The following is a 15,068-nucleotide window of genomic DNA, read 5'->3' on the forward strand; positions in this document are numbered from 1 at the left end:
ATGGTTTTACTGATCGCTTTATTTCTTTTAATTTACTGGGAGAGCTTTCATCCCACTTGGCCTGCCATTTTTTGCCCAGAAAAAATTTTTTTTCTTTTGAAAATATTATTATAAGAATTATTATTTTGTAGATGGGAAAGCTCTTGTCCATTCCCTTCAAGTCCATTATATACACCAAGTACTGCAAGCGAGGCTTCAAGATCACCCGAACCCACTTCATGAAGTATATTCATTTCTACATTACTTCTGTCAGTCCTTGCAACTTGAGGTATTTTAAACAATGTTTATATCAATGATTTAATGCTCATTTATTTATTAATGACAATTAAACCTAGTAATGCTTCGCAATTGCTATATTTATTAGTGCATATATCTTTGCATTATCTTGCAACTTATGCGCGGTCATAAGGGCATAAGTTACTTTTTGAGCATTTGGAGATTATGTCGTATTATGGTACTAAATCAGAGCTACCGGTTGGTAATAAAGTCTTTAAGCTTCAGATAGACTTACTACTATATTTTTTTATAAAAAGAACAATTACAAAAATATCAATAATTAGATTTTACATAATAGTTTTTGCTCTTCTGAAAAATTCATATTTTCGACTTAAGCCCTTATGATCGCACATCAAAGATATATCTGTGTACATTAATTGAACACTATTGAAACTTTAATATCAGTTAATATGTATGATGAAGTGATAAGACGGTAACTATAATAACCTAAATGATAACAGCTAACTTTATGGTAGTTATTAATTTCTGATTTAGGTGTCTTTTCTTATTCTTTTAGACAATTTCATTGTCTATGATAATGTAATATATACTACATAATATATTAATAGTTTGTATGTAATAATCCTCATTGTGCTTTAATATTAGTAATGTATTGAAAATGTGGTAAAAGAATTTTAGGAGTGAAACGAAGTTTATATTGGTTTTAGATTAATTTAAAAAAAAAAATTTTTTTTTTCGACCTACTTTACTGAAATCCTCATTATGTATTTTTAATTTTTAGTAAATAAAAAATCATTTAATAGAATCAGTTATACATTGTACATAGGGCTTCTTCCATGCCCAAAGAACAGGATACAGTAAAGATAAGAAATATATAAGTTGTGTTATCACTATCAACCGCAGTATATTGAGTTGTCTAACTCAATTTAGGAGGTAGTGAGTTCCTTTAATAAACTACTCATATAAAAGTCATAAGAAAAAAGAAATAGGCAAAAGAGAATTATACCATTAAGAAGATTTGATGCCATGTTAATTTTTAGAAAACAGCAACGACTTTTTAACTAAACAAAATAAAAAACAAGAAAACAATAACTACATTTAATAGGGGTATTCATGATGTGTTAAATGTAAAAAGTTTTAACATGAAAAACGTTATAAGTATAGGATTTTGAGCAGCATATTCTAAAGTCCATGTTATATGTTAAATCCTGAGGAGCTCCCAGCGGATTTTTTAGGAAACTTTTTTTGTAACCTTGTAATCTTCACAAAATAATAAATTCTCCAACAGCTTCTTCACATCATCCTTCTTCCACCTCACTTGTTCCTTCTCCTATTTTTTTATGTCTAAAACAATAACAACTCAGACCAAACTTGGACTGTGAGCAAGTAACCTATCAAAATGATAACAGACAAAATGATGTGGAGCTCAGTTGATCTATTTTTTGATTCCATTCTCCATTTAGCAGACATATTAACAGACTTTCAATCATGTTAATTTTTTTATTGTTTTAACATGCTAAAAAAAAGAAATATTTCTCCACTTAACATGTCAAACTAAAGGTCATGAATAACCCTGATAAATCTAGTATTGAGTTATAAAGTTTTAACTGTATTTAATATATCCAGTTTTGAGTTAGAGAATTTTAATGATATTCATTACTCATGTAATAAATAATAACACACAGTAATATCTGCAGGTACTTTATTCACAAACTATGAGGCTTTGTATGGACAGATTAGATGGGTATATTCACGTCGATGAATATATTCCTGGGAAGTCATTAACTGTCTCTTATTGGAGGTAATTTTTATATTCATATTTTCATTTGATTTCTTGCAAAAAATTGTTTTGTAACTTATTAATACCTCGTGACCTTATATTGTAAACTGTTTTTAGAGTTCTACTACTGGGTAGTTTCTCTACATCTTGTATCATATCATTATGTCATTATGATCAAATTTACTGGTTGTATTTTTTTATACAGTTGTAAATATCAATAAATAAATAAAATAAAAAAATTAAAAAACTTATTAATAATTTCTTTCAGAGAGCTGACCAGCAAAGACCCCAGATCTGAGTTAGGTTACCGCTTGATAATGCGAGTCGATGATCGGAACCCAGCAAGACCGTTGTCGATCACTCACATCCCAACCCTCGGTGTCGCAGAGAGTAAGCTGGCTGATAGAGCTGTCAGGTCCGAGCTGCTGTCCATCGAGAGGTTACTCGTGCACACCATACATCTTAGGACAAAGCAGCGGCTCAATGATCTCAAAGCCGAACTACAGACAATGCTCAAAGATGTCGAGTGTATGTATGCAAGCTATTTTATTTTTATTGTTCTTTGTTAATTATTAAGAGAAACAGCTCAAAAAAAAAAAGACATACCGATAAAAAATATATTTAAGACCATACAATGAAAGCAATACAGACACAATACAATGTAAAAGAAGTAAATAGAGACTATTAGATATAATCCTCCCTAAACTGTAATTCATCCTCTAAAGGCGAAACCTAGAACCACCTCAGATCCTGTATTTCTCAACACAAATCATCCATAACTTCCCATAATCCAGGAGCCTACAAACTTTCAGAACATGCCCTTACACTTAATCACTCTTTTGATTTTGACCATATCACTATTTTAGCCACTGCTCCTAACCACAAAAGATGCTCATCTCAGAATCGATTTACTTACACCTTGAATCCCTTCCTGTTAACCACAAAAATGGTTTTTAAAAAATGTATCTCACATACCTACAGCCATATATTGAACTTAATTAAGACTCAATAATTTTATGCTCATCATTTTTCTTTTTTTTTACTATTCATCACTTTGCCCTTTCATTTTTTTTCCAACTTTTTATTATCCTCATTACATCTTTTTGTTATTTAATAAAACTAATGAACAATATTTATAATTACAATACATAAAATAAAACAAAAATAAACTATTTATATTTAAAAAAATATCTATTTATCAAAAAAGTAGGATATTTCAACAGTATGTTATTAATATCATTTTATCAATAATTTTAATATGATTACAGGTACTGTCGCTGGTTCACCAGCAGTGTTGTCAGTAACTGTCGTGCAGCCTTCGATGCGTGCAGAATCTCTTCTAATCACCGTCGACACGCATACGGGAATGTTGCAAGCGCATGTTCCAAAGTATGATCCTCCGCTTTTAACAGAGCTCGAGGCTGCTTTGAATTCAGACAGGTCACGGTTAACCCCTCTCATATCTGATCTGAGGTAATTTCAGCTCATGTTTTTGTCAGTTATAAATGAATAATTATTTGGTTTTTCATCTCAGGGCATAGAACATTAAAAGATATTATAGGGAGATGGTCTCGGTTAAGGTCAAGAAAACTAATTTGTAGTTTTAACTATTTATTAACAGCTTTGATCAACCCTTTAACTTGTTCGGTCGAGTGCGGTAAACAGGCCAAACTATGCACTCTCGAGATAATTCGAGCAGCATTGTATTTTATGCTGCTATAGAAAATAACAATGTGATGATAATAAAATAAATAACAATGATTTATTCTCTGTAATAATCCTCTATATATTGTTTTAGCCTATGTTTACATAGGGAGTTAGGTATTATGACTGATATCCAAAATTAAAATTAAAATTTTAATTTTTGTATTGTTTTAATTTTTTACCAAGGCAATGTTCTAAATTGTGTTTTTCTTTTTTACATAAATTTTTTTTTTTTTTCAATTGTGTTAAGGGGTTAATGTTTGACCCACATTGTAGATGTTCATTAGGACCAAAATAAAAGGATGCAGAGTATAAAGGTGACATGTGAATAAAACTGATATAAAGGTTAAGGTATAACAAGCTATCCATATTTAAAAAAAAGAACATGAAACATAAATCAAAATAGAAACAAAGTTAAAGATGAATACCAAAAAGATATATTAATTGACATAATAAATATATTTTTAATCTTAAAGATAGATTGAAGATAAAGATAAATAAAAAATAAAAATGAAGAGAAGAAGATAGGGGAGTGAAAAACACAAATAAGTAAAAACATATTTATTAGTGCCAACGTTTCTGCCAGAATTTCAGGGCTAAGAACGAAAAACACGATAGCAACCATAATGAGTAAGAGGAATTACAGAAAAAAAGAGACATAAGATTACAGATAATGTAGATACATAGAAAATGCATGGTCTAATATTATTAGAATATTTAAACTGTTCATAATAAAATGGAAGGAAAAAGTAATATTCATGTTAAGAATGAAAAATAGAATAATAAAGATGTGGGAATAACTACAAGTACTGCATTTAATATTCTACTGTAAACTAGTTCTCTTACTTTGAAATTATATTTTGAATAAATTTGTTCATCTTTATATTTTAATTTACCATTGTTAAAATCTCTATATATAAAAGAGAGCTGTTGAATCTTTGTCCTCGATAGACTTGGTTATTACTGGGCCGATTTGCGTGGGTTTTTTTGCCAAATGTTCCATTTCGCTATGGGAAGGTTTAAAGATTATGTTATCCTGAGATTTTTGGCTTAAAAAAAAAGTTATGATCAAAATTAAGCTTGAGGCCGGGGTAGGCCAGCAATTTTTTTTTTAAAATAGAAAACCATATTCGTTTTCAGGGTTATCCCAAAGTACTAAATACCATTTTTGGAATTAATTAAAAATCATTCATTTTCCACCTTGATTCAATCTGTGCGTTTTTTTTTTTTCCTCCGGTGACTATTTTTCACATAATCGTTAATGACTCCTCTCCCTATTATCCTATTGTCACGTTAATAGAACCGTTAGAAAGCTGAATGTCTGCTCTCATTGCCGAAATTGACAAAAGTTATATTTGATGCTTTTTTGAGGGGAAAATATTGGTTCCAAATGAGGGGAAAAATTCTCATGTTTTATTTTATATCTCCGGTTCTAATTTGTTTAATTAGACTCGCTTTGTGCCTTTTGATGCAGTTTTTAGAGCCCTATAAAACTGCCAAGTTTGGTGTAGATCGATTGAGTAGTATTGAAGTTATTTCTATTTTTTAGATTTTAAAAAGAAAACGAAGGGTGATGTAGGGCGAAAATGTGGGACTAAATAATTTTATTTTATGTGACCAAATCACAATAATAAAGTATATGTGTATGTTTAATTTAACTAAATATATAAATTTATAACAAACTATCAATTGGGTTCATTAAAACAATATACACCCTCAAATATAGCAATAGCTAAGCATTGCCAGGTCAGCTAGTGAAACATAACATCTTGATATTATTTTAATATGCACTAATTTCTCAATAATTTTATAGGTATTGGATTACCCAGAGACGCTGTGAGAAAACTCTGCAGCACCTTCCTGCCACTCCTCACGAGCGCCTCCCACTTCTCCATTACCCTGATCACCCTCTCTCCAAGATAGGTAGGCATAGAATGTTCATACGCCTTCACAGACACAGGAACACTGTTCTCGTAAGTAGTATTTTGGAATCGTATTCTTATATTTTTTTAGATATAGATCAAATGTTAATAATCTATTTAATTTGTTTTTAGATAGTAGAAATGAAAGAAAAAGAAAATAGTCCAACTGAAATGGATTACACATTTTACTTGGCTGTTGTCAAGCAGTCGTCGATCGAAGACGATCCGCATGATGATACCATCGAGACCGAAATACCTAAAATGTATTTGAAAGTGTTGACTTTGATCGAATTTGATTCTTTTGTAACCACTCATGGACCATTCACTCCAGTTGATGGTAATTATGACTTATTATACAGCTATTTGTTTTATGTTGGATTTAACAGTTTTGTTTACTTCTTATATATTTGTATACTACTGATCTTAATAAAAAAAGGCAGAATTATTTATTTACCCATTTATTACCGATACTTAATTTAACCATCTTTATCGGTTTATTCTTAACATTAACTAAATTGTTTCATTAATTAGTTATAATAAAAATACCTATATAGTGTAATAATTTGAAAATTATTTAAAATAAAAGAAAAGAATTTTATTCCTTTTAAACTAATTTCAAATATTAAAGGGATAGCTTGGGTTTAAATTAAAAAGTTTAATATTTAACAGATAATAGAATTTTATTTAAATTTTATAATATAAAAGACTCTTAATCTCAGGGCGGATTTCTAAGCAATCAGAAACAGACACTTTTACTATTAACACTTAATTAAATTAATATCTATTTTACAAATGTATATATTTTTAGGTATAACAAAACTAACCAATTTCAGAATCTTCATTTGATAATTCTTGGTATCTTCTTTTCTATAATGCTATGCCCTACCGTCAAAAATGGCTTCCATTCTTTCCAAAAAGCTATGTCTCTCTCACAACAATCCAAACTCAGAGCTTCTTTTTCTTCTTGGGCGACTCTTGGTTGTCCTCCTTTTTTCAAGATGTCCACCCTTGCTAGACAGAAATTGGTGAGGACCTCCTCATCCTGGAAACCTCATTTCCCCATCGCGCCCAAACAAAGAATGCCTGTCAAAAACCAAAACCTGGCTCGATATTCCATGTAAACATCGATTGTCGCACAACAGTAAGGGATTTTTGCAAATGATTTACTTTCTGAATATTATTCTTTAGCACTATTTCTTGACTTCTATTTTTTCTTAAATTTACTGTATTTTCAATTATGATGGGAAGAGTTAAAATAGTTTTTATGATATTTGAATCTCCTCAACATGGCCTTGATTCAACGGACTTATTGACTGAAGGATACGTACCGCCATCTTGGTTTTGTTTTGAATCACAAATTTATTATAGACAATGAAAATTGCTTAGCTTGCTTTTTGGATAAACAAAACAAATTAACAATCTTAAAATGATACATAAAATAAAACATATTTAAAACCCTTTATACATCAAAATATACTATTTACTCAAAAAGAGCATATTACAATAGTCTCATACTTTTTATTTTCTTGTAACTCCTACGTTTCGGCCATTCTCAAGGATCTCTTAATTAACAATTTCAATTATATTTTAATTAATTTTAAAAACATTCTGAATCATGAATTTCCTACCTTATTTATAATATCACAGCTAACGTTGTTATCAAACTGTTGCAGGATATTCTGCCTTGGTCTAATTTTATCTTATTCAATAACCTATAAAACATTCTTCAATTAGAAAATAATATGCACTAATAAATTAATTTTTATCATAATGTGTTAAATTACCTATTATTATCACAATTTGACTTATAATTATTCAGTTTACAATGTCTATTACAATCTATCATTATATCAACAATATATTATTTAATCTACCTCACATTTGAATGTTTTCATGCCATTTTCCAATTTCTGACGCTTTTTAAATATTGCTCTATTTAACTATCTTGAAGTCTCCTCTTCCCATTTTAAGCAAATATTTCAAAAAACTTTATATAGGACCATTGCTCCCTGGGGGTCTTAGTGGAGCGGGTCCGACTGGGAAGGATTGCCATATTCTCATTATATTTCCAATTTTGTTTTAGTTTATTTATTCATTTATATTAGTATAAAAAAAAAAATAACCAAATTTAACCATAATTATTTATCTTTTATATAATTTGATCACATATTAATTTTGCTTAAAATTTCAGCATATTGCTGGTTCAAATTTCTTTTATCTGATTTGAAATTAGCAGTATAATCAATATTTTCTAATATATAAATAGCTTCTAACATTTTTTTTTTTTTTTAAGATATTATTTTCATTATGCAAAACCATTGTATTTTCAAAATCAAAACTATGTTTATTTTTAGATATATGTTGCACCAATGCTGTTTTATTTGGGTCTTTATTCTTATTTTTTATTACGCTGATATATTATTTTCCCCAATAATTGTTTAGTTTCTTGGATGCTACGTATATTTCTGGATAATTTCAACACGTCACTTTATATACCAATCCTGTTGGTTTTTTGTTTCTGTATTTTTATCGTAAACATTTTCCAGGAATGTAATAAACGCTTTACTTATAATTACATTTAATCTACTCAAATCAGTAACTTTAATCACCTTATTTATTTAGTTATTTATAACATGGTACGCCATATAGAAGTTATGACAAGAATAGTTATTTAAAATCACATTACCGTAGAATGGACCAAAAAAGGAAACCCGTATTAATGTGATTTTAAATGATCACTAATTAATTTGCTTAAAATTTCAAAATAATGCTGGTTCCAATTTCTTTTATCTGATTAGAAATTAACAGTATAATTAATATTTTCCAATACATAAATAGCTTAAGATATTATTTTTGATTTATGTTGCACCAATGCTGTTTTATTTGGATCTTTATCCTTATTTTTTATTTTGCTGTTATATTATTTTTCCCAATAATTGTTTAGTTTCCTGGATGCTATGTATATTCCTGTTAAAAAGGAAACCAGTACTAATGTGATTTTAAATTACTATTTTTGTCATATGAAGTACAATGTTATAAATAAGTACATAAATAAAGTGATAAAGTGATACTAATTTGATTAGATTATACGACTATATAGATATTTTTATTATAACTAATAAACAGACCTGTCTCAAAAAAAGATATTTATTTATATATTGTTTCATTAAGTTATAAGATGTTAATACTTCACCTCAAATTTGTTTTTGATGATGATGAGGAAAATTATTTCTCTATGTTCCAGTCTAACAAATCGTCCTCGGGTTCAAAATCTACAGACACAATTTATTTACTACAATACCTAACCCAAAAATATAAATAAAGTTATTGTTTCTTAACATTTACTTACACACTGCTCGCAACTTACGCAGATGATATTGTAATACTTTCCACTGATGCCAATCCACAGCTTCTCTGAACGTACAGACTCATTTAAATTGGTTTAATAAATAGCGAACAAAAATCGAATCAGGTTACATTTACGCTTAGACTGCCCTCAACTAACAATTTACAGTAAACAGATATGGTACATGCTTATGAATGTTTTTTTTTATGTTGACTTGTCAAACTTTAGCTATAATTTAAATTATTTGTCATTTTTTAAATTATTTTCCTCGTAGATCACGAAAAAGGAGGAAAGAGAAAATTAGGTTGGAAAGTCGACCTCCCGAGCAAAGCCTTGAAGCCAGCTTACTTCATACCTGAGCTAGCACATGTTGTAGCCCTCTGTGATGAGAGGATTCCATTTGTCACGCTGTCACAAGAAGTAAGTTATGAGCTACTTTGTAATACCAGTTTTAAATTTTTTTTTTTTTTATCACTTTTAAAGGTTGGTTTAATTTATTTACATATATTTTTTCATCAGCTCTCAAGGAGAGAAATCGCCCATCAAGGACTGCAGGTTGAAGCGAATGCAACGGCTTTGGGCTTGAAGCTCGTGCAGTTGCCTCCGCCGTCGGGAGTCGATAGAGCTGCAGCGAGTCGCCTCTCGCGATTGGTTCTGTCAGTCACAGTTCGTGCCCACTGCCCTAAAGGTACATCTAAAAGTTGGGTTGTCGAATTTGTTCTTTTCGGCAGTCCTCTGCCCACTCAACATCCGAAGGAACAAGGTAAAGTACCAACTGCATTTAATATTGTAATATTTTTAAAATTTATTAAAATAATTATAAGGAATTTAACTGGCTTTATTATTCTCAGATCTAAAGTATAGCTTTGATGCTGACAAGCTTTAAACAAATAAACTAAATATTAACTAGATATGAGAATTTCGTTTTAAATAATTTAATATTATTGACTGTCTCAGGGCGGGTTTTCTAAACAATCAGAACGCAATTACACTTAAATTAATTAATGGCCTATTTAAAAAATCTGTTTAGTCATATGTTGAGCAAACTAAGCAATTATAAGATCTTCTTTGGTGACTGTTGGTTCTTGATGTCGTCTTACAAAAATGTTACCACTAATAGTTGACTAAGGATGGTCATGCTCTCAGCTCTCCGAAGGTCTGCTCCGACTAGCGATCCAAACAAAGAGAGAGCTTCTTTCCTTTATCCGTTACCAACGCTTGATAGTTGATGCAAACATTGATTGTAGCAAAATGGTTTAGTGTTACTTGCAATCGTTTATGATTTAAATACTTCATTGATAATTATTTTCCTCTTCTGTTTTCTCCTGGATTAATTTGAACTAGAATCGTGATAGAAAACAACATAAGTTGACAAAATTTTAATCTACCTGCTCAACACAGCAGCTATTCAACAAACTTTGGAAGGTTGTACATCGGCATCTTGACTATTTGTAAAGAGTTTGTTTTTGCATCCATTACTACTGAATGATGAAATTGGTTAGTTTGCTATATGGAAAAAACTATTTATGTTCAACAAGTAACTATTTATCAAAAAAGAGGATGTTATAGCATATTATTATTTATACTAATTTATAATTTATTAAAATAAATATTATTCTTTCTTTTTGTTTTTATATGTACAGGAATGAGAAGACCGGTATATTTCCAATACGATATGCTGCCTGCTGAACAGGTTGGTAAGACTGTCGATGCACTGCTCAGCGATTGGGCTCAAATTGTCCACCTGTATACTCTTGTTGAAGATTTAGCCGAATACTTTAGAATGCGTAAGTAATATTGAGTTTTTTATTTCATTTTAATATTAGTCTAAATATTTACAATCATATTTTTTGAATTGGTTCAGTACTTCAACAATATTATTATACATGATATTCTTTTGCTCCCTTATTGTCAAATGTAAGCAAGTTTTGTAATATAGAGAAAAAAAAATTGTTTTCCCCAGAATAGAAAATTTTTATTCGCAATTTACATTATAGACATCAAGGAACAAATTCGGTTTCATGTATAGTCAAATTTGTGTTTGGGGGATGGTGTGAAATTTGTGTCTGATATGTCCAGAATTTGGAGGAAAGTTGGGGATTAGTATGTGTAAAGAAGTTTTGTATCAATTTCATGAATTTCCATAAATCAAATGTTAAGCTTAAAAAATAAAAATAAATTTTATATAATCAGAAAATTGTTTATTACTAAAACAATTAAATTTAGCATGCAAATAAAAACATAATATTCAGAAACTCAATCATTTATTTTTTAATTAATACAGACGCAGGATTAATTTTTAATTTTAGTTTTAATAACATTGTATTGGACTGCGAGAGGGAAAATGGTGTAATAGCCCACTTCCTGTGGCGTAGGAAAAAAAAAATCGTGTCTACCAACAGAAGGAAAACGCTGGGGTCAGATATGGGAAAAAATTAGCTATTGCTGAAACTAATAGCTAACATCGCCATGGATACGACCCTTATTCATGAATGAACCATTGATAAATAAATATCGTATCCATGGCAACTTTAGCTATTAGTTTCAGCAATAGCTAATTTTTTCCCAACTGTGAAGGGGTGCACTAACCACTTCAGAACTAAATTCTAATTTACTCTATTGATTGTACATAAAACATAAAATCTCCTAAAAATCCTTAAACAATATATTATATTTGTGTCCTTTCTTTCTTTTTTATTATTATATCCTATACAGTTGCATGTTACTAACTTCCACAAATTACATCACCTTGCACAACCCTGTAATATTATGCAGATTCTTTTATTTTTATAAATGGTTATGAATTAAAAGAAAAATTGCTGAATTTAAACTTGTTATGTACTGTTTGTTACTGATTTTTTTTTTTCTATAGCTAAGTACAATATCTCGTCTGTAGTGACTGTCAAATCGTACAGCTACAGCAAGCTGGTACTCGGCTATGGACCAGACAGGGCCGCAACTGTTACCGTTCAATGGAATCCTGTCAATAAAGCCTATACGCTTGTTTTTGGTAATTAATAATGTTTATACTATAGGTTAAGATAATGTTCAATGAAAAATATCAACTATATTCTAATAGTTGCATATAATATAATCTACTATAGTGGAATATAATATGATAATAATGAGAGGAATAACACAAATAAGTAGAAAAACTTATTTATTAGTACCAACGTTTCAGCCAGAATTTCAACCTTTCATCAGGGCTACAAACAGAAATAAGATTACAGCCAATGAATGATAGAATATACAGAATGATTAGAAAATAACTAACATTATGGATACATAAATAGTGTTGCGAGACATGAATAGTCTAATTATTATAAGAAGATAAAGGCTGTATGAGTAGAGTAATATTAAAATTAACTAAGAGGAAAGAACAAATAATAAAAATTTAGTTAGTAAATATATGTACAAAATGAAAATTATTTAAAATAAAGTAATGGAAGGAGTTGGAAATAAAACGTATATATAGGTAATGAAATATGTAAGTAAATTAACTGGATTAAGGAAATAAAAATATAAAGTTATCTAATGCAATGAAATATGAATATTTTAATTTAATAATAATGATTTAAAATTAAAGTTGTGGAAAAAAAAAAATGAGAAAGAAAATATATGTAATTAATGAAATATGTAAGTAAAATACTAGAATGAAAGAAATAAAATATAAAGTTGAATAATACAAAAGGAATAAGGAAATATGAAATTTTAATTTAATAATAATTATTTAAAATTAAAGTTATGAGGAAAAGATGTGAAGTAAAATATGCGTAATTAATGAAATATGTAAGTAAAATACTATTGTAAATGTTGGCACTAATAAATAAGTTTTTTACTTATTTGTGTTCTTTGCTGACCGCACCTCAGAGTTGGGCAAAAATTAGATATGGATGAAACTAATTGCTAACATTGCCATGGATACGATATTTATTTATCAATGGTTCATTCATGAATAAGTGTCGTAACCATGGTAACTTTAGCTATTAGTTTCATCCATAGCTAATTTTTGTCACCTTAAACATCTTCTCATTATATAAATTCACGATCAACTGTTAACCTCATCGCTAATATAATAATAGTTTAATGAAAAATATCGACAATAATGTTTCGTGAACAGGAGGAGGAGGGAACTGTATGAGCGCTCATAGCATAATGAGAGAACAACTTGAGGGTGAACTGAACAGGGAGAAGAACCTCGTCCAGTTGATCCAGCTGCTCAATGACACATACGCTCCTCTTGTTTCGATCAGCAAGTTACCGGCTATTCCACAACTAGGGGTCCATAATGCTGTAAGTGTGTCTTAATCCTTTTTTTCAATTTATTAACATCTACAACTTTATTTACATAAAAATACATCTAGTAAATTTGATTGTTGGTTACAATCTTATGATACAGGTATTTAGAGAAACTCCCCATTGGTAGTACTCTAATAACATTTCTACTTTACAAATTCTCAAAGTCATCTTTTCAGATGCCTTGGAGGATTGTCAGAAATGGAAGAGGAAGCAAGGTTAGAAACTAGTGGGTTTGGGAGTTTATAATAGAAGGATTAATATCTGGTTCGGTCTAGATCGGTTATATATGGAACATTAAGTTCTTTGTAGATGATTTTATTTTTGACAAAGTAAGGAGCATTTAGGATTTTGGATTGTAAGAATTGGATACGAGAGGAATTCGAAGGTTTAGTGAAGGCCCAAAGCTCAACTGTGTCCTGATAGGCCTTATTATAGTCACATAAAGGAGTCGTTTGTAATGATTGGAGAGTTTGGGATACAATTAAAGGATTATTATTAACTGCGAAAACAAATACAATAATTTCTTGCCATATCTTTCCTAATACTGGTTCAATAAAAATTTTATTTTTACTTACTTATTTTTTGGTTAATATTATTGGACCAAAGAATCCGATCAATAATCCTTAATAATCTTTCAAGCAAGCTTTCAGAACATTCTGGGAAATGTATAGATTATATATTAATCAAAAAATGAATAAATCTTTGAAAAAGTGAAAGGGTTTTCATGGGAAACTGGGCAAAATACTTTTGAAAGAGTAAAAATTCTATATCTTCACTAAAACAGATCCAATTTAAAGGATTTTTTTCCACCATTTTTAAAAATTTTATTTGCCTTTCAAATGCCTGTATGCTAATGACATTTCTTTGTATTTTTTTATTCAGAGGGCTCTAAAAAAGATGAATCCATTGAAAACTTCATATTAAAAATTTTACCCAATCACAATAATCTCCTTACTTATAATAAGGAAATCATAGAAAGATAGTCTTATGAAAATTTATGATTGAATACAGAACAATTATTGTTGAATTTTTTATAACCTGAATACATTTTTCTTGATTTCTAGCGCCCTCAAATTCCAGTTCAGACTTTCACTGTCATCGCTGAATCTACAACAGTTATTAGAGTGGCATATCTTAGCCTCTATTGCCTCGAGATTAGATTACGAGGCGGTGGCTTGGTGGCCATCCGAGACGCTGCTTATTCTAGATTCGATAGAGCTTCTGTTCTCAATGAATTTACTCCTACACCGGGTCTTAAGGTGAATAATCTTTCAATCTATTTTTATTTTTTGTTTAGTTTTACTGGCGAGAGGATCTATTTTAAAATCAATATATGAAGGTACTTTGTAGACTCATTACAAAGTTTATTTTAAATTGTGTTTATTACCAATTATTCATCATAAAAATACGTTTAAATTAATTCATAATTTTTCAAATATCACTCAAGCATTGATACAAGATTAAGTAAATTAAAAACAACATACAAATATTAATGTTCTGTCACTTCTTACAATGTTTGTATCTTGTTTTTCATTTAGCCCTGACGAAGCCTTGCAAAGTGGGCCGAAACGATAGTTAAGATTAAATTGTTTTTTATATTATTTTGTACCTTTATGGACCACTACCCGGAATATCATCCTATTATCTCTTGAAATCGTTAATTTTTTTTGTTTTTTAAGTTATGTAAAGATTTTTTTCAGACTTATGAAATATTACAGGTTAGGCAGTGTTACTTCTCTAGTTGTTAATATTCTTTTGTAAACAATTTCAACTAATTTCT

General features: G+C 29.6%; 1 protein-coding gene across 1 annotated transcript in view; it reads left to right on the top strand.

The window, feature by feature from the left end:
* Nucleotides 1-15,068, top strand: part of MED14 (mediator complex subunit 14) — a 21,972-nt gene that overhangs the window by 3,383 nt on the left and 3,521 nt on the right. Inside the window, exons 7-18 of the mRNA XM_067045042.1 lie at nt 132-268; nt 1,935-2,038; nt 2,286-2,545; nt 3,286-3,490; nt 5,535-5,694; nt 5,776-5,980; nt 9,264-9,409; nt 9,509-9,752; nt 10,633-10,776; nt 11,862-11,999; nt 13,110-13,282; nt 14,353-14,547. Coding sequence (XP_066901143.1) covers nt 132-268; nt 1,935-2,038; nt 2,286-2,545; nt 3,286-3,490; nt 5,535-5,694; nt 5,776-5,980; nt 9,264-9,409; nt 9,509-9,752; nt 10,633-10,776; nt 11,862-11,999; nt 13,110-13,282; nt 14,353-14,547 — 2,111 coding nt within the window. The remainder of the gene's footprint in view (nt 1-131; nt 269-1,934; nt 2,039-2,285; nt 2,546-3,285; nt 3,491-5,534; nt 5,695-5,775; nt 5,981-9,263; nt 9,410-9,508; nt 9,753-10,632; nt 10,777-11,861; nt 12,000-13,109; nt 13,283-14,352; nt 14,548-15,068) is intronic.

Source organism: Halyomorpha halys, unplaced genomic scaffold, assembly GCF_000696795.3.
Source record: "Halyomorpha halys isolate HHAL.00 unplaced genomic scaffold, Hhal_1.1 Scaffold1629.1, whole genome shotgun sequence".
Lineage (NCBI taxonomy): Eukaryota > Metazoa > Arthropoda > Insecta > Hemiptera > Pentatomidae > Halyomorpha > Halyomorpha halys.